Source organism: Erpetoichthys calabaricus, chromosome 10 (assembly GCF_900747795.2).
Source record: "Erpetoichthys calabaricus chromosome 10, fErpCal1.3, whole genome shotgun sequence".
Classification (NCBI taxonomy): domain Eukaryota; kingdom Metazoa; phylum Chordata; class Cladistia; order Polypteriformes; family Polypteridae; genus Erpetoichthys; species Erpetoichthys calabaricus.
In genome coordinates, this window is record NC_041403.2 from 28,227,069 (window position 1) to 28,252,244 (window position 25,176).

Sequence of the window (25,176 nt, forward strand, 5' to 3'; positions counted from 1 at the left end):
CAGTTAAGGGAGATTTAGGGTGGAAAAAAATCCTTGTGGGTAACGTGGGACAAGTTGGACACGGACTACGGTCACTGAGTCTCCAGAGTGTCCAAGAGGTTGCTGGGAGCTGAAGGGAGGATTGCTGTGAATGCAGGTACCGATCTGATTTCTCCAGACTAAAATACATTCACCTCAAGATTTTTTGTCGTAATTTCTGTCATAAGCATGTTGTGCCACGTTTAAAATTATTAAAGGATAAGTTTGGCATTTTTCAGGTTAAAGTTAATTCTTCACAAATATGGTATATATGCATTTGCCACACAAAAGTGTGTTCTAAAGTTAAACGCTTTCAATTAATTTAATAGCACACTGCCTTACAATAAAGGGTATCGGGCACAGAGGATAAGCTCAAAAACGTACAAAATAAGTCAGTTCTTCAAGCCAAGACAGTAAAATTTAATTTGTGTGTTTTATTATAGTATGTGTTTATTTAGATGTAGAGCTTTTAAGTGAATCACCTGTGTTTCCAGAGCTCATTGGAGAACGCTGATATTTGTCTGCACTGTGCAATCAAAATGTTCTGCATGCAGGTGCAAATGAGCTCGATAAATCATAACGAGCCTAATAAAAAATATGTCATATGAACGTGTTTTAAAAAGAGTGTAGGATTCTGCACGGTGGCGCAGTGGGTAGCGCTGCTGCCTCGCAGTTGGGAGATCTGGGGACCTGGGTTCGATTCCCGGGTCCTCCCTGCGTGGAGTTTGCATGTTCTCCCCGTGTCTGCGTGGGTTTCCTCCGGGGGCTCCGGTTTCCTCCCACAGTCCAAAGACATGCAGGTTAGGTGGATTGGCGATTCTAAATTGGCCCTAGTGTGTGCTTGGTGTGTGGGTGTGTTTGTGTGTGTCCTGCGGTGGGTTGGCACCCTGCCCAGGATTGTTTTCTGCCTTGTGCCCTGTGTTGGCTGGGATTGGCTCCGGCAGACCCCCGTGACCCTGTTCGGATTCAGCGGGTTGGAAAATGGATGGATGGATGTAGGATTCTGGGGGATATGTAAATATAAAAGAAAATGCAAGTAAAGGTATTACTACCATTAAGATGTATATCTTTAAAACCTTGGATAATCTAACCAGAGTGTATATGCTTGTAAGAAGGTGTGAGATGGAGGGTTGGAACTTTGTAAGTCAGCATGTTTTTTATAAGTAGCTTAAAGTAACTTCACTAAGAAGCAACCGGATGTTGGGAACTTAGTCATAAATTCAACTGATACAAGAATATATATAAAACAATTCCATCAAAGGCATGGCAACCTATAAAGAACGGGATTTTAAAAGAATTTTCAGAGACCTCTCCTGGGTCCCGACAGGAGTGCAGGTCTTGAGGGAGACTTCAGGCCTTTGTTGAGGTATTCTGAAGTGTAGCCCTTTCAGGGGAAGCAATGCAAAGATGGATCGATGCGTCTGTGAATCCTGGCAGGAATGCTGCTCGTGAGAAAAGAGCCTTCTGTGTTTCTGACACATTCATGACATATTCCTTATACTATTTTTCTCGTGCTAAGAATACGTTTTCTATTTGCACGTGTGAATTCTCGTGTAAATGCAGAAATACAACAAAACAAAAACAAACAAAAGGCACGAAAAGTTCACCTCCAAGGGGGTGAAAGGTTATTGCACAGGATGGCTAAGTGCTGAGCTATCACGCAGAACTAGTCTTATTTTATAATGGCTGAATCTCAAAACATTGGTGTTTTTTGTTCAAAAATGACATGTATAAGCTATTTCACAATATTTGGGCAATCGCAAAACATGGATCAATACTCAACAACTCTCTTGACTTGAAAAATTGACATATTTGGTAAGTTTTTAAGCTTATTCTCCATGCCTCATAGACTGCAATGTAAAGCGCCAGTGCGGACCAAGTATTTTGTTTAATTTATAGACAGCAAATAACTTTAAAACACAATTTTGCATGGCAAATGCATATATAGCATGTTTGTGAATAAATAAGTTTGACTTAAAAAATACCAAACTTATCCTTATTCTGTGGTCGCTTTTTCAAGTCAAGTGTATTGCCATGTGTTCAAAATACAATGAAATTCTTACTTGCATGACTCCTCAGAAGAGGTAACAAAATACAACACTAAACAAATAAATAAAAATGTATTAATAGTGTGAAGGACGATCCAGCATCCCAGCCGGTAGGGACCCCACTCCCGTACCTGGGCAGGAGGCCTTTAAAAATGAAGGCCAGGGAGGGAGTGACAAAATCTTCTTTTGGTGTCTGGGCCCAAATGTGGAATTACATTACAGTGGCTACATCGGTGCTGGCATCCTAACAGCCACTGAGCGACACCTGGGATCGACTTGGGAACCAGCAAGAACAGCACAGTGGATGACTGCCTGCTCTGAGCAGAGCATCCCCCAGTACACTGGATGGCAGCATCCGCCTGGAAAGCCCCATTATGGACACCTGCAGGACATGTGGTCCCATGGGCCGTCCCTGTCAGGTTCTGTGGGAGCTGTCAGGAGGAGCTCTTAGATAATGAGACAATTGCCTGACCCAGAAGTGCTTCCTGGAGGTAACAGCTTAAGCAATGGAAGTACTCTGGGGGCTGAAGTTTAAAGAGAGTCTTCCACACAGCTCAGGGAGTCTGAGTCAGGAGAGGAGGTGGACAACACTCACCTGGACTGAAGAAAGTGACGTGCTGTAGTGACGGGTATTCAGACCCTTTTCAGCAGTGTGAGGAAGAAACCTGTACAAGGTACACTTTGGTGGTTGAATAAAAAACCTGGATTTGAAGCCAGGACTGTGTCTGTGGTAGTTGTGTCTGGGGTTTTGGGGTGCTGGTACGCCCCCTAATGGCAGCAAAAGCATGCAACATATAGCCGTCTAGAGACACCTTCCATCCAGTTTAACGGATCTTGAGAAGATCTGCCAGAGAGAATGTGATAAAGTGCCCAAATCGAGGCATGCAAAGTGTGTAGGGTCTTACCCAAGAAGACTCCAAGCTGGAATTGCAACCAAAGTTGCTTCTACAAAGTAGTGAATGAAGAGTCTGAATGGATTTCAGTTACTGAGTTTTAATAAATTTGCAATCCTTTCTAAAAATATGTTTTCAATTTGTCATTATGGGTTATTAAGTGCAGATTGATAGGCAAAAATGGAAAATGTATCCATTCAAAATTAAATCTACAACACAATACAGTGTGCAGAAAGTGAAGGAGTCTGAATTCTTTCTGACTCCACAGTACAGGTGTGCCTACATCTACACGACTGTTGTCTCAGTTTTGCATCAAATATACTGTACAATATATTTAAAAGTGCAGGAAACTTCCATTTAATTTTATTTAAATCATAAATGTCATATGAGTAAATGTCAGCTGCAGCTGTTTGTAAGGTGTCACCAAAGTCTTGTGGTTTCATTGCCTTGTCCCCTCCCTCCGAGAAAGCACCCAGACAGAGGAGGAGTTTAACATGTATGGGTTTCCTATGCCTGATAACGTCTCATGTGGATGCCTCTAAATCTCATGTACGACTCACACGGTATGAGACACAATAGCAATGTGGAAAATGTTTAAAAGTGCTAACCAGATCGGAAGGTAATGCCTCGCCGCCTACCTGTCAGGGGGCTCACAGGCACTGCTGGGAGCCAACTTCAGGCACAGCTGTTAACATCCACACCTACTGCTTATTCACACCTCCGTATCGGAACAATTACTTGTGGCTTTGTTCTTTTTTTTGTTTTTGTTTTGTTCTTTTTGTTAATTTTCTGATGGTATCAAGTCACGGCCAGCTTTTAAATTTTTTTTTATAAGTGGGTTCTTTACATTTGGTGGAGTCTTTGGAAGGTTATTATAATAACATTGGTCACTGTTGTCCTGTTATTGGTTTAATATCCAGATCACCTTTCATATGAATGAAAGACCTTTCTGCCTAAAAAGATGTAATTAAAAAGTTACACAATTATTTATACTATTGTTTCTTATTCTTTTCTTTTAATTTTTCAGGTCTGAATATATTTTCTCAGATTTCTCCTTAACCATTATAGTGGTTATTAGTGATGATCGGTGTATTTTGCCCAAGCATTATTTGCAGTGAATTTTCTGCATTCACATTCGCCCTGATTCATTAAATTATTTACTGATAATTAGGCCGGTTTAGGAGAACTTTTTTTCCCCAGCACCTCATGATACTTTGCTAGGCCAGCGCAACACCCCCCAGAGCTGTAACAGGGAATGGGACCATTCACCCCCTACCCCAAACACCCCCCCCCCCCCGGGCATAAAAGGCTGATCATTTATTTTGCAGACTATGTGGGACTTAGTTAGTAGTAGAACAGATCAGTAGATAATGCAGGTTCTCAAAATTTCATTTTTATAAAAGACTAGCTGTCCACCATGGCTCCGCCTGTGTAGTAGTGAAACAGGACAAACTTTAAAAATCAATTTAAAAAAAGTAATACTTTGTATTGAGAAGAATTTGTATTGATAGCTTTCATATCCAATGACCTCTTGATATACAATATTTTTGATTTTGCTAACAGGGGTGAGAATGCAGCTGTGAACTCTTTGCCAAAAATGTAAAAAGTTGGCAAGGTATCTCTGGCCAAGCGGACGGTAGGTACGCTCCAATGTCAAATGTTGCCACTGTATCTGATCATGTTCAGCTCTGATGGGAGAGCGTGCCCAGCGTGGGGAGAAGAGCATGAGGCCATGATATTTCTGCCAATGAGCAGGTACCCTCTAATACAATACAATACAATACAATTTATTTTTGTATAGCAGACTTATTTTGTTAAATTGGAAGAATCCTAATGCTCCTCTTATAAGTCAGTGGGAAACCGATGTTTTATATTATTTGAAATTGGAAAAAATCAAATTTTCAGTTAGAGGATCTGTACAAAATTTTTTCAAAACTTGGCAGGATTTAATCAATATTATTTTAGAATAAGAGAATTAACTATTATTGTATTTAACTCCCTTCTCCATCTCTTATTTATATAGATATTTACTTCTCCCCTTCTTTTGTCTAATGTTGCCTTATTAAAAAGCTTAAAGAAATTTTCCTTTAGCTAAGCTCTCCTTCTCAGGGATGGGGTTTGATTTGTTTTCAAATTTGTTGGGTTATAAATGGATCTGTTTGTATGGAATGATTACAATGAAAATTAATAAAATAAAAATATATATAAATGATGAAAATGAAAAAAAATAAAAGAATATTTTTGTATAGCCCAAAATCACACAAGAAGTGCCGCAAGCAGAGCGACATCTTGAGATCTTAATGTGCGCTCAGGTTTGTAAGTCATGATAAGTTCAGACAAGTAAGCTGGACCTTGGCCATTTAATGCTTTATATGTTAAAAGTAGGATTTTGAGATCTGCCCTAAACTTAGGAGCCAGTGTAAGGATTTAAGAACTGGAGTTATGTGTTCGTATTTTCTTGTTCTTGTAATAATTCTTGCAGCCGCATTCTTGCAGCCGATTAACTGGAGGCTGTATAAAGAACAGTTTGAACAACCAGTGAACACCGCATTGCAGTAGTCAATCCTACTAGAGATAAATGCATGAATTAATTTCTCAGAATCCTGAGTGAGTGATGAGGGCCCCGCCCGGCTCCCTATTCCTGAGGTTCCGCCTCCCCCTCCCCTCAGCAATGAGAGAAGTTGAAAAATCAACCAGAATGTTCAAGCAAATTATAGAAAAAAAACAATCTAAATCCATTAAGTAGTTCTCTCATGAAGAGCGGACAGACAGACAGACGTTGGATTTTAACTGCTTATCTCCAAATGTGCAGGTCGATCTTTGAGTTCCACATCAGTGTAAGAGAAGGAGGCACTTGCCCTATGCATGCATAATTAGCTACATGGAAATAAAAAAACAAACCTTGAAGGATCCTGACGTCCTAAGACAGGAGATTCAATGAGACAATTATACTATCCATCCATCCATCCATCCATTTACCAACCCGCTGAATCCGAACACAGGGTCACGGGGGTCTGCTGGAGCCAATCCCAGCCAACACAGGGCACAAGGCAGGAACCAATCCCGGGCAGGGTGCCAACCCACCGCAGACAATTATACTATTTACAAGATATTTTAAATATCTTTTTGATAGTATAAAAAGTGCAAAGCATCAGAACTGACAGTTTGGAGAGCCTTCAGCGTGACTTCAAAAGATAGAACAAGCCCACTTCAATCATGACACACCACTTTGAATTTTCTGCCTTTAAAAGGCCTACATATTTTTTCTGACTTTTGACTTCGATTTCAGCATTTCTGTTTTGTTTTGATGTCTCTGACTGCATTCACTCTTCTTTGATCTCATGGAGGCATGGTAGTGCAGTGGTTGGCACTGCTGCCCCACGGATCAGGTCACCTTTTCGCCACAATAATTGGTCCAGTATAGTTGGCAGACATTTCCCCAGCCTTCAGGGACACTTTAAAGATGACTGCACCATTATAATCTAGTCAAATCTAGTTCAGTTAGTCCTTCCCCTTTGACTTCAATGCATTTCGCCAAGTTTGGTGATATTCACAAACACTTCCATGATTTCTCCAAACTCGAGACAAAGTTGGAGTTTGCCAGTTACTAGTGAATATGGGGGGACCGTATAGCATTATGGATTGCATGTTATGTTTATGTTAATAATAATAATAATTCTTTACATTTATAAAGTGCTTTTCTTACTAGTCAAGGCATGTTATGACTCAGAGTCCCAAAAAGCATTTCCAAATATGTAGACTAGAGGGGGAAATCCCATCAAACACCCCTGCTTGACACAAAAAGGTCCACATAGATTCTTTATAAAATAAAAGATTTAGTCTTCACAAAAATGTCCATCAATAAAAAGAAGCTAAGAGGAGCACACAGACAATATAATTTGCCCAAAACAATACAGCAATGCTAAAAACCAGTACAAAATCCCATGAAAATGGAATGAAATGTCAAAAATCCAGAAAATCACCAAGCGTATTAAATACACAAAAGCACAATAACTCTCCACTCCTAAGCACATTTGATATCAACCACCAGGAACTGTGGGAGACAGTTGGAGGACAGTTCTGGGCAGTGATTGGCAGGTGGCTCTGCCTCCTTAGGAACACCCACAATAACACAAGCTTAGAAGCAGATACATAAAACTTAAAAAACTACTACAAACCATAAACAAAAGAAATAGTAACTCAAATAAATCCAAAATGTACAACAGAGACATAAAACAGAAATTTGAACCCCATTTGTGTTTTGAGATGTTCAGTGCCACCATTTTGTTTCATTTACTGGCACCTGTTGCTATGGTGGAGTGACGGATTGCTGGGGGTGTTTCCCAGAAGTCATGTCATGTGACTTCATAAGTAAGGCCTGGAGGACTTGGCTAGAGCAAATCCTAGATCTTCAAATTAATGAATGGCAACAGCAGTTGATGTTGCCAAATTTATGACTTCCATTAAGGTACCAGAGGGTTGTAGTTCCGGTGTGCAGGCCTGTAGGAAGAAAGGAAGGAATACCTGTGGCCATTTTTTGGGGCGCTCTCTGGATTCCTCTTACATATTCTTATTGTCCTTCATGGTATCTATCTATCTATCTATCTATCTATCTATCTATCTATCTATCTATCTATCTATCTATCTATCTATCTATCTATCTATCTATCTATCTATCTATCTATCTATCTATCTATCTATCTATCTATCTATCTATCTATCTATCTGACCCAGAAGTACTTCTGGAAGATGTCAGCTTTATGCTGAATATTGTACCAGAGGTGACCTTAACAGGGCTTCCAATACCCCTGTCCAGGACAGACTAGGGTTAGGTGTGGAGTGAGGACGAGGACTTACCTGGTAAAGTGGAGAAGGAGGATGAGAAAGTCAAATTATTAATAGGAGCTTTTAAAAGAGAGGAAGCCATAGAAGAGAGATAAGGGGCATATTGATAACATTAGTAACTTTATACTTTTCCATGTATTTTTCTTCTTTATGCTCCAATAAATGTTCTATTGTTGAAGGTTTGGACTTGTTTAGTTGTGTCCTGAGTTTCAAGTGTGCTCAAGAGTGACCCAGAGGGACATAATGTCTTTTTCTTGGTGTGCATTACATGATATGACCATGTTTGTGTTTATTTTGCCTTTTATATTCATATTGCATTTGTATATATTATATTATGAGATGGGTTAACTGTCTGAGTCCAATGCCATGTGCCACCTTGAACTTTTTCATAGTGGATTATGCTATAATAAAATACCTTTAAAGTGAATTTTCAGGCTTGAATTAAATCAAAGTTCATCATGGAAATTTGTTAGATTATAGCATCACAGATGGTCATATGTCCATATCAGATTAGCCCATAATGAATGAAGCTTTTCCAGTCACGAGAGACATAAAATATATAACTATTGACTTCTGCGGAACAAAATAAGATTACAAGTGGTAATTAATAGAACATTGAGTAAGACCACCACAGCCCACTGCCACATATTAGTCATTTCACTCTGCCGTGGGGATTGTGTGCTATTTCAGTTTCACAACCAAGTGAATGACGCTGAGTTAAAGTTCAGGTGATAACAATAGTAACTCAAGTCATGCAACAGACCTAAAAAACAATAAATGCAACATCACATATTGAATGTACTAATTATACACAGTATATTCACAGGAAACAGTCATACAGTAGTCTGTATGAGGTGGCTGGTCATTATCGTTATGACCTTTGAATAAAAACTGTCCCTGAATCTACCAGTGTGACTGTGAATGGTCCTCAACGGAGGCAGAAGAAAGTGACTGTGCAGGATAGATGACAATACCATTAATCTCTCTCTTTTTTTTAACATTTTATAGAATTTATTAAAAGCAAATAACATTCCACACATGCAAGTCAAACTTTATACAACTAAGTTCAAATCAAATCAACTCAAGAGCAAAAGAGATAGGCCAACAGAGGAAAACTTTAACAGTAGGAAAAATAACTACCTAAATAAATAAATAATAAATAAATAAAAATAATTAAAATAAGTAAGGGATGAGAATCCACTTCCTCAATATAAATGTTTATTCTAAAATGTTATTATAATTAGATCTTACCAGGTTTTAAAAAAGTTTTGCACAGATCCTCTAAGTGAGAATTAGATTTTTTCCAATTTCAAATAGTATATAACATCAGTTACCCACTGACTTAACAGAGGTGGGTTGCCGTTAGCCTCTCTAAGGCAGTCTGCATGCTACATGCCTGAAAAAAGTGATAATCTGACTGAAATCACTACCCTTCATCGTCCCCTGTGACCCTGAGATGAAGAGAAACCATAGCAGAAGACGAGACTTCACCTGTAGAAATGCATACATCCAGGCTGTTATCACCAAAGTAATGGCTTTAGTGAGTCTTCTTGACGATACCTCTGATGTGTTTTGATCATTTAAAATTGCCAGTCCTCTCAACTTTCCATACCACCTGCACTTCAGAACTGGTCATCCACCTGAAGCTAAGCATATTTGGGCCTGGCCAGTGCCATCGAGGAAAAGCTTGGGTTACTACTGGAAGAGGTGTTGGTGCAGGCAGCAAGATGTGTGTGTGATCCCAATGACCCAATGCAGTGATGGAGACATTATGTCGTAAAAATTGATGTAGTCCTTCAGATGAGAAATAAAAACGAGGTCCGAGTAAATAAAAACTTCTCTGGACATCCTTCATAAAGGGTAGAGTGTATCCCGAAGTCCAAGCTAAATTGCCTATCACGGCCTTGTCATCCTGGTCCTTGAATCATCATGTGTTCCATACTGGATAACTATCTCTCACCCCTTAACCACCTGATAGTTAATGGGTGATGAGTGTACTGGTGCAAAATGGTTGCCGTTGCATTATCCGGGTGGGTGCTGCCTATTGGTGGTGGTTGAAGTGTCATCATGTAAAAGTAAATTTGAGTGTCTTGAAAGGTGCTGCATAAAATGTAATGTCTTCTTCTTCTTCAATGGTATCCCATCAACTGTAAATGAGACTCTGGTCTTCAGTCTTTTTCTTCAGGCCTGTAACCAGCTCATTGGTTTTGCTGATATTAAGGTGGTGGCATAGCAACATGACAGGCTGGGCAAGCAAATGCCCGGGGTCCCCTCGAGGTCTTCCATTTACATGGGTACTCATTTCACACTAATTTGTGGGAACACACTACAACGACACAGTTGGAAACTAACTAAGGGTGGCCCTAATCTCCATTGTGAGAGTGTTTGTGATGAACGTTACTTCTTTACTAACATTAAACATAACCAGTGACATTTTCATAAATACTTTATAAATATTATATCATATAAACTCATAAATAAATGTCAATAGAGCACAATGATCAAAGGGTTTTGGACCTGGACGACAAAGTGACTGCAGTATATATAATATTAATATAAATAGTAATATAAAAGTTACAGTAATATCTTTACCAGCCTTTTTTGTTTGTTTGTTTGTTTGTTTAATTTGTATTATGTGCACTTTTTTATTTTTTTGAATATTACAATGAACAATTTGTACTTCTTTTTTTACTATGTGCAACATTAATTTGCATTTTATTTACCTTTTCGCTTATTCAGATTTTTAAAATTTATTCTAGTGTTATTGTTTTTCTGTTTTCTATATAAATGTTGTATTTCTATTTTTAAATATCATGTTTCTCACAAAATTAAAATAAAGGATTTTTGTTTACTAAATTATCTGCGTACATCTTACTAATTTAAACTTTGCACTAAAATAATGTAAGAAATTTGACCATGTCAGGACTTGGAAAAGATGAGTTGGAGGGCCCCAAAGAATTTTCTGACTAGGGACCCCCAGAGCCCCTATAATCGCCACTGTACCAAGGGACATACCACTGTGTCAGGATACAAATGTTTTCTTTGTAATCCTTTTCATTATTCTTGGTAATCAGACCTGCAATGGATGCGTCTTCAAAAAATTTGGATGGAGAAGAGAGATGTGCTCAAGCATACAATTATCTATATATATAAAATTCTTTTCGCGTTTGAAACGGAAATTACATATGAGCATTTGAAACAGAAATTACGTATGACCACAGAGTAACAGGAAAAACGTTCTTAATAAACCTGATTCTTGCTGAGAGAGCGAATGGTGACATAGCTCTGGCTGTAGCGTCATCGGGATTCGCTTCTACATTATTAGATGAAGGCCGTACAGCACATTCAGCATTGCAATTATCATTAAACCTCGCTCACGATGAAAATCCAATTTGCAACATACGCAAGGGCTCTGGAAAGACAAAAATCTTGCAACATTCAAAGATAATAGTTTGCGATGAGTGCACCATGAGCTTATGAACCCTTGAACCGAACAATGTAAGATCTCAGAGATCCTAGCTAAATAATGGGAGGTACTGTCGTTTAACTCGCAGGAGATTTTCGTCAAACATTACCAGTTATTTCACAAGGGACACCAGCGGATAAACTGAACACGTGTTTAAAATCCATGCTTCTCCCACGGTCAGTTATATGTCGCGTGTTCTCGGGTAGGTGCACCAAAAAATGTATACATTTATGCACGTAATGGGCAAACAAAAAATGTAGTATACCCGAAAGCACTGCAGTAGTACTCAATGTATCTTTACTTCTTAAATATTAGTGTTTTACTGTTTAATAATTTATATGCTTCTTATATGTTGTTCAAATTATTTTATCAAAATATTTTACTGTTTAATAATTTATGTTTATATGCAATGTGCTTCTTATATATTACTTCATATTCTCATATGATAATGATGTTAATAATGTTGTTTATATTGATTTCTATGTTATTGTAAATGCTCTTTATTTGTTGAAAAATAAAATTGGCAATTAACAAACTTATTTTATAATACTACATTTTATTTTTTTTCCTTGCACTCAGTGAGCGAAGCCACTGGGTAATCAGCTAGTCTATTATATAAAGTAAAAGTAAAGTAAAATAAAAGTTTATTTATAAAGCAAAATCACAGACAAAAGTCACAAAGCACTGAACAATAAAACACACAATAAAATGAAATATTAAAAAACAAAATACAGAGTATTAACAATACAAAAACTACCCATGGATGACAGCGCCCAAATACCCAAATGCCAGTCCAAACACATGCATTCCAAGTTGACACCCAAACAGTTCAACAGATTCTGCTGATCTCAAAGTTCATAGCCTTGGAATATGCAGGCTCCAGAGACCACCAGGAAACAACATGGTGACGATCCGATCCGCACTCCGCATCCATCTCAGAAAACAAAGCCTGATGAAATCCAATTATCTCCAACATAACTACTGCACTTTCCCTGCACCCAGCGTCCTCTTTGTCCCCTCCGATGTGGACAGACCAGACTGTGCCAGAGGTGAGAAGGTAAACTCAATAGAAGCGGTGAGACAGGTGCTTTCTGTTCAACCCGGTCATACCCCATCAGTTCTTCAGCAGCAAGTCGAATGTCAAAGAGTGTTCGGTGGCCACAATAAAGCAATAAATTGAATCAGTTCAGCAAATGAGCAACAAAAAAAAAAACAAAAGCAAGTAGAGCTGAGAGTGACAGACTGCAAGCCAAACACAGGCGCCATGTTGTCCAAGCAAAAAATAAAAAACAAAAGAAAGTACTAATAAAGTACTAAGGTCTGTGTGCCCAGTCCCTCAGAGTCATCTGATTGGTCAGTTTGCCTTGGGAGTGACTAGTCAAAATCCCATTGCTGACAGAAGGTATCCTACTCCACTGGAACCTTGAGCAAGGCCCTTAACCTGATAATTGCTCTGGGGTGCTGTACAATGACTGACCCTTTCACTCTGACCCCCAAAGTTCATATGAAAAGACCAATTCCCCTCTGGGATTAACAAAGTACAGTGGAACTTCGAGATACGATCACCTCTGTATACGAGAAATTCAAAATACGAGGAAAGTATGAGCGAAAAATTCAGATCTAAATGCGAGCATTTGCTCGCGTAACGAGCCACGAGCCAGGCTGTGGGTATAGCTCTCAGCTTAGCGAGGGGGCGTGGTAGCAGTTGCGAGCCGCAATCTGCGGTGTCTGCGTTTCTCACTTAAGTGCACATCCATGATTGTTCCTGTGGCTGATGGGCTGCAGCTGCCATGTCCTCCCCGCATATATAGAGAAGGGGGAGAAGAAGTAAAAGAAAAGAGAGGACAGAGAACGGAGGCAGGCAGGCAGGCAGGCCGGCCGGCCGGCCGCGAGTGAGCGAGCGAGTGCAGGCTCGCGTGTAGCTGAACAGTGAGCTGAACAGGCGAGCCAAACACCTGAAGCAGGACGGTGTAGAGAAGGTCAGCTGCATTAAGAGTGTCTCGCCTGTTGCAGAGCCCGCAGGTGAGACGCTAACAGAGAAGAAGCACCGGGGATTGTCATCTGTTTTTTAAAGACTGCATCCTTTTGATGTTTTAACCTCATGTTAAAGGATTGTTATTCTTGTGTATTTTAAACCTCCACTTCACAACTATTTTAAGGATTATTTATTTAAAGATTTATTGAATGCTCTACTGCACTTTAGACACCTGTTTTCATTCTTTTAATAATCAGTTATATTATTTACCAGTGTTATTTATTAAAGGTAGACTACAGTATATATAATTTATCAGTGTTATTTGTTAGGAAAATTGATTTTTATGTTAATATATTTGGGGTGCGGAACGGATTAACTGGATTCCCATTATTTTCAATGGGGAAGTTTGTTCTAGATACGAGAAATTCGCTATACAAGCTCAGTGCTGGAACGAATTAAACTCGTATCTAGAGGTTCCACTGTATATCAAATCAAATGTTGTTTTTTCATTTTTGCCAGGTAACCAATACCTGAAAAATGTTTTTGTACTTTACGGCAAAACTGAGTCCTGACAGTGTGCTAACACTCGGCACGTTAATCAGACTATTGTGTTCATTTGAAATGAACTTAGCAGCGCTTTTAGCAGCTGAGGTAAGGATGCTGTTGAGAAGCCAGCAGAGCTCAGGTACATCAATATCATACCATCTATAAATTATAAATAACTAGCTGTGTGTGGTCTTCGGGACAAAAAACATCCCAAAGACCTCCTAGCAGTTTTCCTATATTCATGAACTTGGAGAGGCATCAGCCTCTTAGAAGGCTGGCGTCCTTCAACATCTGCAATAAGATGTTGCAGATGTTCTATCAGACGGTTGTGTCGAGCGCCCTCTTCTACGCAGTGGTGTGCTGGGGAGGCAGCATTAAGAAGAAAGACGCCTCACGCCTGGACAAACTGGTGAGGTAGGCAGACTCTATTGTTGGCATGGAGCTGGACAGTTTAATATTCGTGGCAGAGCGACGGGCACTCAGCAGGCTCCTATCAATTATGGAGAATCCACTGCATCCACTAAATAGTATCATCTCCAGACAGAAGAGCAGCTTCAGCGACAGACTGCTGTCAATGTCCTGCTCCACTGACAGACTGAGAAGATCATTCCTCCCCCAAACTATGCGACTATTCAGTTCCACCCGGGGGGGGGATAGGGGGGGGCGGGTAAACATTAACATTATTCAAAGTTATTGTCTGTTTTTACCTGCATTATTATCAATCTTTAATTTAATATTGTTTTTTGTATCAGTATGCTGCTGCTGGAGTATGTGAATTTCCCCTTGGGATTAATAAAGTATCTATCTATCTATCTATCTATCTATCTATCTATCTATCTATCTATCTATCTATCTATCTATCTATCTATCTATCTATCTATCTCTTAAAAATTACCCAGTGCAGAGGACGCGGACCCTCCTGTGCTTGCTGCCCCACTGGCCATACCATATCTTAGCCGTGTTGCTGTCATATGAGTCCTATTAATCTTTGTCTCGAGAAAATACCTTCAGATAGACAAACTTTTTAGTAAAAACTTCAAGCCTTGCCTTCCGTTGTTGAGGTGTTTCACTTGCACGTTGTTGAGCCGCTGCATTTGCTTTGTTTCGATGTTGTGTCTCTTCATCTGTGTCATCAGCACGATGTCATCGTTGTGTGGCGGCGTTTGTTGCACACAGGCCTTTCGTAGTCAGGTGCATGCCTGCGCCATCTAGTGGCTGTGGTTGAGTGTGAGCAGAGCGGACTGCTCCATACACACACACACACACACACTCCTTTTGTTTATATATGTCCAATTTCTAGTCAAATATGGAATCAAACTTGTAACCAACTATAGATATCAATTATTTGTTTTTTTTTAAATTACTTTAGCGGTGAGCCATTACAAGTCTTTGCTTTGGTGTCACACTAAATTGCACCAAAATCAGCAGCTATAATTAAGCAAAAACTAAAATAAACTGCCCGGCCATCTATATTTCGTTGCTCTTTGTGCATGTGCTGCATACCCACGAAACACCTGATTGGTGCTGGGAGTAAAACACTGTAATCTGGCCGCATTCTTTTTTTCTATTGTGAACTTTACTATGGCAACCTAAATAATTAAGATGGTGTTAGACCATGTGTGAGGTGGGTGAAAAAGCGAGACAGCCACCAGTCCACCCACAGAAATATATAAATGCATCATCGGGCAGGTCAGGTACCAACATGTTTCCATCGGTGCAACTGAACTATGGAGGCCCTCTACACAATGCAGGAGAGAGAGATGGGCAATCCACTGTCATGCCAGCAAGAACTGGGCACTGAAATGTACAACATGCACTCAGTAAAGGTGCTTGTGATAAAATTCACATTTCTTAAATTTCTCATTATCACTTTTTTTTTTAAACAAGAAGTAAAAGGTCAAAAAAGTCAAACATATTTTCTCACCAACATTTTGCAACTTTAACCCTGCATTTCTCAGGCCAAACCGGAAAGTTTTATTTTTGCACAACACCTACACTTTGTCTTTGCTTGTGCACGTTGTATTAGAGCAGCAGCAGGCCACCCACCGGTCTGCACCTTTTGTGTGAATATCTCAAAAATAAATTAGAACTCACACATGGTGATGGAAAATTAGGGTCATGCTGGTGCCCACCACAGAGTATGTTCCTCTCTACTCCTTCAAACTGCAAATTCCCCATGCCATTCCTTTTAGTGAAAAGGTGGCACAACCAAATAATTTGAATGGTTATATTGTAAAAAGAAAGAAATAATTTCATATTTAAAAAATAACTCACACTATGTTTATGGTTTTACTGTATGGTCTCAGTGTTTTAAAGCACATGCGTCATATTTAAACCAATATAGGACTTCCTTTATCTTGCGGTGTGAAAAAAACCTGAATGAACTTGTTTCGTAACGAAAGCTACAGCAGTAGAAGTAACACAAACAGACTGCGGAAAGGCAAAAGCGGAAACGCTCAGCAAGTCTATAAAGACACCAGCGCTATTCAGAGAGCAAGCACACGGCAGAGCTCCTCAGCTTACTACAAGACACCATGCCTAAGCTCCTCTTCTCAAGGATTGTGTTCAGCCAGCTGAAGGGTGCTGACAAAAAGAAGCAAACTAACAAGTGAGTAGAGCATTGTGGGTCCTCATGCCTTGACCCCGGTGTGGCGGTTTTTATCCATATGTTCCTAGGTGGCACTGAGAATGAAATTCATGAGCTGATCTTCACGTGGTCTGAATGCTGCAGCAGGTGTGCATTTAATGGAGAGGCTGCTTTATAAAGCACATACATAGTTTTAAATGAAAATAACTACTAGAGGCATCATTGTTAGCAATTTTCATAAGTGAGATTATTTTGCTGCTTTTATCATGCATGAATTTCATGACAATGCCAAGATTTTGCATTCCTTTAATTCTCCAAAAGTTTCAAAAGATAAATTATTACAGAGATTAAGGAAGATGTGTCACATTTTATTGTGCATATGAGGCATTTCATGAATGAAGTCCTGATTAACTTGATTACTCATGTTTAACTGGAGCAGACTTTGGTCTTCTTTTAGGTGTTGCATCAGTAGATACAGTACAATGTGTGACTAACAACTTGATGAACGAGTGGAAATATTGGACTTCCTGACTGAATAAATCATAAGTCACAACTTGATTAGCTTAACAGTGATTGTGGTAATAAAAGTAATGCAGGCGAATGGTGGAAGAATGTGCTTAGGAAATGGCACGTAAACTCAATGTTTATATTATATTATATTATATTATATTATATTATATTATATTATATTATATTGAATTTACCCCGTGGCCCTGTGTAAGATTATAGTGGGTTGGATATTGAATTTACATGTTCTACTAGTGGGCGGCACGGTGGCGCAGTGGGTAGCACTGCTGCCTCGCAGTTGGGACACCTGGGGACCTGGGTTCAATTCCCGGGTCCTCCCTGCGTGGAGTTTGCATGTTCTCCCCGTGTCTGCGTGGGTTTCCTCCGGGCGCTCCGGTTTCCTCCCACAGTCCAAAGACATGCAGGTTAGGTGGATTGGCGATTCTAAATTGGCCCTAGTGCGTGCTTGGTGTGTGGGTGTGTTTGTGTGTGTCCTGCGGTGGGTTGGCACCCTGCTCAGGATTGGTTCCTGCCTTGTGCCCTGTGTTGGCTGGGATTGGCTCCAGCAGACCCCCGTGACCCTGTGTTCGGATTCAGCGGGTTGGAAAATGGATGGATGGATGGATGGATGGATGGATGGATGGATGTTCTACTAGTGATTGCACAGGTTTATCTATGGGTAGTTATTTTTCCTCCCATATTTCCAAGGATGTGCTTGTTTGGTTGGTTGGTCCTAATACAAATGGTCCCTGTGACGGACTGGTGGTCCAGGAATGGTTCCTGCTCTCCACCGAATGCTCCCTGGACAAGCTATGGCACTGGAACTGGTGCCAGTACATCACAATGTCCACTCACACACTCTTCCACACAGGGCCATTTTTATTTCAGTTTTATAATTTGGCTGGTGTCTTTATCCAAGGTGACTTATGATATCTATGATACAAATGGTTGGTTTTTCCAATTGGTGCACAGGATGGTGAAGTGACTTTGTCATGGTCATGCAGAGTCAGTAGTAGTAGTAGTCAGGGTTTGAAGTCCAAAGCCATAACCACTATGCCACCCTGTAATTTTAAAGTTGCCAGATAGATAGACACTCAATAATGGATAGATAAATAAAAAGGTACTATATAACAGATAGATAGATAGATAGATAGATAGATAGATAGATAGATAGATAGATAGATAGATAGATAGATAGATAGATAGATAGATAGATAGATAGATAGATAGATAGATAGATAGATAGATAATGAAAGGCAGTTAATGATAGATAGACAGTCAATAAAGGATGGATAAATAAAATGTCACTATGTGATAGATAGATAGATAGATAGATAGATAGATAGATAGATAGATAGATAGATAGATAGATAGATAGATAGATAGATAGATAGATAGATAGATAGATAGATAGATAATGAAAGGCAGTTAATGATAGATAGACAGTCAATAAAGGATGGATAAATAAAATGTCACTATGTGATAGATAGATAGATAGATAGATAGATAGATAGATAGATAATGAAAGGCAGTTAATGATAGATAGACAGTCAATAAAGGATGGATAAATAAAATGTCACTATGTGATAGATAGATAGATAGATAGATAGATAGATAGATAGATAGATAGATAGATAGATAGATAGATAGATAGATAATGAAAGGCAGTTAATGATAGATAGACAGTCAATAAAGGATGGATAAATAAAATGTCACTATGTGATAGATAGATAGATAGATAGATAGATAGATAGATAGATAGATAGATAGATAGATAGATAGATAGATAGATAGATAGATAATGAAAGGCAGTTAATGATAGATAGACAGTCAATAAAGGATGGATAAATAAAATGTCACTATGTGATAGATAGATAGATAGATAGATAGATAGATAGATAGATAGATAGATAGATAGATAGATAGATAGATAGATAGATAGATAGGCACTATGTAATAAATACAGTAGATTGCATTTTATTTGTTCACAAGAGGAAATTTACCCATTACAGAAGCTCAAGTTTTTTCACACACTTCTGCTGAATAATAGATAGATATTTTTAATGTAATTAAAACATTAATGATAGATATTTTTATTTAGTTAGAATATAATTTCAATATATATAACAGGGTAAGATTATTAACATAATAGCATAACAACACAGTCTCAAAGCTTCTCAAATCATTTCAGGGTCGTGGTCAGCCAGAGGTTATGTCTGGGGTGTTGAGCACATGGCATCAAACAGCCCTGGTGAAGGCACCGGTCCACTTTGGGGTCCACTTCACACATTCTCATTCATGCTTAACTATAATAATAGTTGTAAGTCTTTGACATATTGAAGTGTACAAATTGCTTCTTCTTCTTCTTCCCCAACAGTGAAAGCAGCCCATCAGTCCTGATTCTTGAAGAGACTAAACGTCCCAGCAGAGCCGCTCCACGGTGAGTAGAGTCTACGTCTTGTCACTTAGTAAGCACTCGGTATCTTATGTTAAAATAGATGCCATCTGTGCAGTATTTTAAGGAATGCATCTTTGGGGTCATTAAGACATGATTCAGAAAGACGTATGCTACTGTGGGTTAAACAGTTTCCATAAAAGGTTACTTCAGACCTCAGGAGATAGAAATCTAACATCTATTTTTGTTTGCCTTTTTAAGATTTAAGTTGAGTCAGTAAGTTAAACCCACAAAATTGATTGCATGTCTTTATTGAAAGAATTTAAAAGATGTAGGCACGTTAGATAAGCGTGTTAGATATGCTTAGCTTTAAAAAAATTAATTTGTTCTACTTTTTGATGTTTTAGAGTTTCAGCGGAGGAACAGATGACAGCTTGCCAGCCTTTTGATGCCCTGTTGAGAGATGAATGTAAGAACTGATCCTTTATTAATAAGTCAAAATTAATTATAATAATTCTTCAAATGACTTTTCTGTAAAAAATTCATTTTATAGCATCCAACAATTACTTTGTACATTGTATTATAGCATTTAATCTACTTCTTCTTCTTTCGGCTGCTCCCGTTAGGAGTTGCCACAGCGGATCATCTTCTTCCATATCTTTCTGTCCTCATCATCTTGCTCTGTTACATCTATCACCTGCATGTCTACACTCACCACATCCATAAACCTTCTCTTAGGCCTTCCTCTCTTCCTCTTCTGTGGCAGCTCCATCTTTAGCATCCTTCTCCCAATATACCCAGCATCTCTCCTCTGCACATGTCCAAACCAACGCAATCTCGCCTCTCTGACTTTGTCTCCAAACCATCCAACTTAAGCTGACCCTCTAATGTCCTCATTTTTAATCCTATCCATCCTTGTCACACTCAATACAAATCTTAGCATCTTTAACTCTGCATTTAATAAGATGCATATTTATTGTACTTAATAATGTTACATATTTTATTGCATTTTACACATATGGTTTAACAACAACAATATTTATTTCTACAGCACATTTACATACACAGGAACAAATCCCGCCCAATTAAGACGGGAAGAACCTCAATGATATACTACAGTGAACTTTTCAGCTACATGTTCGGCCTGAGTGTTTGATGGCTCAGTAGTCAGCATTTCTGACTCAAAGTTTATAGACTTGGCTTCAATGGCCAGCCTAATCTCCTTCTCTGAGGATTTTGCTCACACTGTCACTGTGTATGTCCAAGTCCCATAAAACACACAGGTTGGGATGATTGGTTTCTCTGAATAGACCCACCATTAAAGAAATTGAGTGTGTTCGGAACTGAGTGTATTTGGACATCTTAGCTATTAACACTAGAATCCCTGAAGACTACGAAAAAACTTGTAATCCCACCTTAACTAAACAAGCAAGCTTGATGGGCTGAATGGCCTCCTCTCATTTGTCAAATTTCTTATGTTACTGTGTGCTTGACTGCGCTCTGTGAAGGACTGGCATCTGATTCAGGATCAGTTCCCATTCCTGAAAATGGATTAAATAGTAAATAGATGCAGGCAACGAGATTAGAAATGCAGTCTCAAAGCTCCATGCATTTAGGTTCTCTGGCCAGCCTCATGTCTATGTGACATCTGCTTGTGGTCTCCATCACTCCTTGAGTTTTCTCCACTTTCCCATGCTACATATGAGATTAGCACTGCAGTTTCAAACCTCCATGCATTTAGGTGTATTGGTCAGCTTTATATATCTATGTGACATCTGCTTGTGGTCTCCAACACTCCCTGAGTTTTCTCCACTCTCTCATGCTACATATGAGATTAGCACTGCAGATTCAGACCTCCATGCATTTAGGTTTATTGGCTAGCTTCATGTCTATGTCGTGTCTACTTGTGGTCTCCATCACTAGCTCAGTTTTCTCCACTCTTACATGTTATATGTGATAGGCTAACTGGTGTATCTAAAATGCCCTGCCAGGTGTTAGTGTGAGCATGCCCTGGCATCCTGTCCCATGATTCCATCCTTACACATGATGCTGCCCAGGCAGACTCAGGCCCATCAGGAAATCTTTACTGAGTTTTAAATTAATGAACAAATTAAAGTAAAATAGAAAATGAAAAGATGGATGACTGGGATGGATTTTCAGAAGGCACAGTATTTACAATTTGTGTGACAAAACCTTTTCGCATGAAACCCTCAATGTACCTTTTCTCATAAGTAAACATTTCAAATAAAAACTGTGTATGAGGTTTGGCTTTCAATGTACATTAAACGAACGTATCAATTTCTTTCTTTCAGCATTTCTTTCTGCCTTCCATGCTTTTCTTCGTAAGGAGTTCAGTGAGGAAAACATCCTCTTCTGGAAAGCCTGCGAGGGTCTAAAAAAACTGGACGTACCTGATGAGCTGCCATCCAAAGCTGTTGAGATTTATAACAAATTTATTCAACCAAGAGCTCCAAAAGAGGTGAGTTTACCCAAGAATGGCTTCTACAAAGATTTTATATATGAATCTGTTTATTTAGACCTGGAACACTTGACCTAAAATGCCTAATTTGAGAATTTAATTAGAAACACATTAAAAGAGTAAAATACTTAAATAAAAAACACACCTGAAGGACATATACTGCCTTTCAATGGTGAATTCCATCCCCAGGTTCTTTATGGTGCTTTAAAGCTATTTATATTTGTTTAATTTATTGTGATATTTTAATGACATGTTCATGTTCACAAAGTGAGCAGGAGATGAAGAGTGAGCTGGCACCTTATGGTTTATTACTCACTAGACTGCTAATCTAAATTGGCTTCAAAAACTTCAGAATCTATGTGCTGAGGGATTCCCTGTATTGCTTCTTCTGAAAGTACCATGATATGCCACTTGTCACCAAAAATTAGGTACCTGGCCCAGAGGGTCTGGACTGGCTCACTGTATTTAACATCCTTTGATTCGCTTGACCATTTGCAGTTCTATGCTATCATGTGATGTATAGGACAGGCTGATAACAGATCCCTTGTCAGCAATGACATGCAATCAAGGATTGTGGTACTAGCCCAGTTACCCGCTTTTTAATGACAAAACTAATATATAAATAACAAAAGAAAAACAGGCTACAATCACCTCCATTTGTTGTTCTCGTTCTCTTTAATGCAGATCAGCCCGTCACTCAAATTTAAATTAGCTCTACATTTCTGAGGTGGAATTTATAGCAGTCAGCCCAGAGTGGGTGGGGCTTTCCAAACCTGAGGCGTGGTCAAGAAGTCTCCGGGTTTTGCCTCTCAGAGCTGCTTGTAAAAGGAGAGACAGGGTTAGTAACAGTGGCCCCTCTCAGCCTTGCAGGTGTCCCCCCTGTGACACCCTGTACTTGACATCATGCACTGGGCCTTTGAAATTTGCACAGTGCCCCACCACTTACCTGTGCAGTTAGGAACTTAAAGACCTCCCTGCACCCAAACAAAGTGACAAGAGCAAAATTATGTCACAAGCGATATGGGCTACGTTAAATCCAAAAATAATAAATATTGAACTAGTTAAAATATCCAGAGACATAAAAATATATTAAAAATGTACAAAAATATACAAAGAAAAAAGTCTATGGAAATTAGACTATAAATGCAACCTGCTATGACTGACTAGCATTTATGGGAAATCAAGCAGCTTAAAGGAATGCATAATCAAAAATGAATATATGTTGTGGTTAAGAAATATTTCACAAGCGAGAATGAGAAAGTTGATAACAATCAGGATGTACAAATACATCCGCCGATTTCACAAAAGTAGAAGGGACTAAATGCAGTGTAAATTGTAATCTAATTTAAATAAAGATAATGGCCTCAAATTAATAATTTAAAGAGAAAAGGTGAAAACATTGAACAGAGGAAATATACTCAAGCTAAGTCAAATGTTTAAATGAATTTTTTTTTAATTGTATACTTTAAGCATAGTACATTTTCAACTTGCCTTTTGGTTTTGCTTGTTTTAAACATTATTTGTTCCTTTCTCTCCAGATAAACATCGATCACCAAACCAGAGAAGTCATCAAATTGCATCTTCAAATGCCAGACATTTCCTGCTTCGATGTGGCCCAGAAACAAATTTTCAGTCTCATGGAAAAGGATTCCTATCCTCGATTCATCAAATCAGAGATCTATTTAAACATCGTGAACAAACCAAAATGAGGTGCTGATGAGCATACAAAAGAAATAGAAGGAGCCTCAGAGTGGGATGTTTCATACCCACCTACACTTGAAGAAAACTGGTTGAGTGAATTCAGAACAGATCTGACCAAGAACGAGAAAGGAAATGGGAAGGTCGGCCGCACACAGTTAGACGACGCACGAAAAAGACAGAAAGGGCCTGAAGGAAGGGCTGCCGCAGACTGGAGTGGAAACAAGTCAACTGCAAGCGAAAGAAAGACATTTTATTCTACAACCTCTCTTGTGGAAAGATTATTTTCAGTATTATTTGCTTCTAGCTAAAATTAAAATAATATTTTTTAAATATATTTGCTGTGTAATTTATTTTGTGAAAAGGCATAATATGATACAATGATGTTGGAATCAATTGTCAATAAAATTTAAGTTGCTTCTTTTTCTTCATGTCATTTAATTTGTCTAATTGTTGACCAGACATTTGGGCCAGAATTGTTGTTACTTTAGACAGTTACTTCAAAACTTTACAATGTACTGCACATAACACAAAAAAGGTAGAAATATAAAAATTTAATTGAGTGTGGGTGTGAGATAACCTGAGTCACTAATATACAGTGGATTCACAAAGGACTCAGACCCACTTTATATCATTGTAGACTTCATTTCAAATGAATAAATCTGCAATTTTGTCAGTCAATCTACACACAGTAACACATAATGACAAAGTGAAGACATGTTTTAAGAAAGGTTTGCAAGTTTATTAAAAATCTAAAACTGAAATCTTTCATTCATTGAAGTATTCAGACCCTTTGCTGTGGCACTGTCCTGGTTGCTTTAATTCTCCTTGAGATGTGGCCAGAACTTGATTGGGGTCCACCTGTGACAAACTGCATTGATTGGACATCATTTAGAGTGACACACACTTGAGTATATGAGGTCACACTTCCTGTCAGGACAAAAACAAACAGATGAAGTCACAGGAACTCTCTCTGCAGACCTCCGTGTTAACACTGTGGTGATGTATAAATCAGGACAAGGGTATAAATGAATTTGTGAAGCTTTCAGTGTCCCCAGGAGCTTAGTGGCCTGTGAAATGAATAATGTCAGAAAACCACCAGGACTCTGCCGAGCATCGTCCACAAGGCCAAACTGTGTTACTGGGCAAGGAGGGCCTTGATCAAAAAGGTGACCAAGAACCCAATTGTCACTCTTACAAATACTCGGCTGAGATGGTAACCTTTTCAAAGGACACCAATCTTGGTAGCACTCAATCAGTCTTGCAGACTGATGGCCAGACAGTTGCCACTCCTGAATAAAAGGCATATAACAGCCTGTTTGAAGTTTGCCATACCATATTTAATGGACAAATAGGACAATGATCTGATGGGACAAAAACTGAACTCTTTGGGCAGAACTCCTTAATGTCTGGTGAAGACCAGGCACGGCTCATCATCTGCCCAATATCATTCATTCGGTGAAGCATGGTGGTGGCAACATCGTGCTATTGGGGGTGCTTCTCAGGAATTAAGGGAAGGATGAACGACGCCAAAAACTGAAAACAAACAGCTCTAGAGTGCATATGACCTCAGACTGGGGTGACTGTTCACCTTTGACCTTATGACTTTGACCCAAAGCATGCATGCAAGACAATGCTGGAACAGCTTTGGGACAAGTCTGTGATTGTCCTTGAGTAGCCAAACCAAAGCCCAAAATTAAACCCCACAGTGGAGAGAAC

General features: G+C 39.0%; 1 protein-coding gene across 1 annotated transcript; it reads left to right on the forward strand.

The window, feature by feature from the left end:
* Positions 1-16,252: 16,252 nt before the first annotated feature.
* LOC114658901 (regulator of G-protein signaling 21-like) lies at positions 16,253-23,888 on the forward strand. Its single transcript, XM_028811012.2, has 5 exons — positions 16,253-16,399; positions 19,263-19,325; positions 19,688-19,749; positions 21,593-21,759; positions 23,298-23,888. The coding sequence occupies exons 1-5, from the start codon at positions 16,326-16,328 to the stop codon at positions 23,466-23,468; spliced, it is 537 nt and encodes a 178-aa protein (XP_028666845.1). The 5' UTR covers positions 16,253-16,325; the 3' UTR covers positions 23,469-23,888.
* Positions 23,889-25,176: the final 1,288 nt, after the last annotated feature.

Excerpts from the sequence above, each read along its gene's own strand:
- LOC114658901 (XM_028811012.2), top strand. The coding sequence starts at position 16,326 with ATGCCTAAGCTCCTCTTCTCAAGGATTGTGTTCAGCCAGCTGAAGGGT. Across the intron at positions 19,326-19,687 it reads CCCAGCAGAGCCGCTCCACG|AGTTTCAGCGGAGGAACAGA; the intron begins GTGAGTAGAGTC and ends TTGATGTTTTAG. Across the intron at positions 19,750-21,592 it reads TGCCCTGTTGAGAGATGAAT|CATTTCTTTCTGCCTTCCAT; the intron begins GTAAGAACTGAT and ends TCTTTCTTTCAG.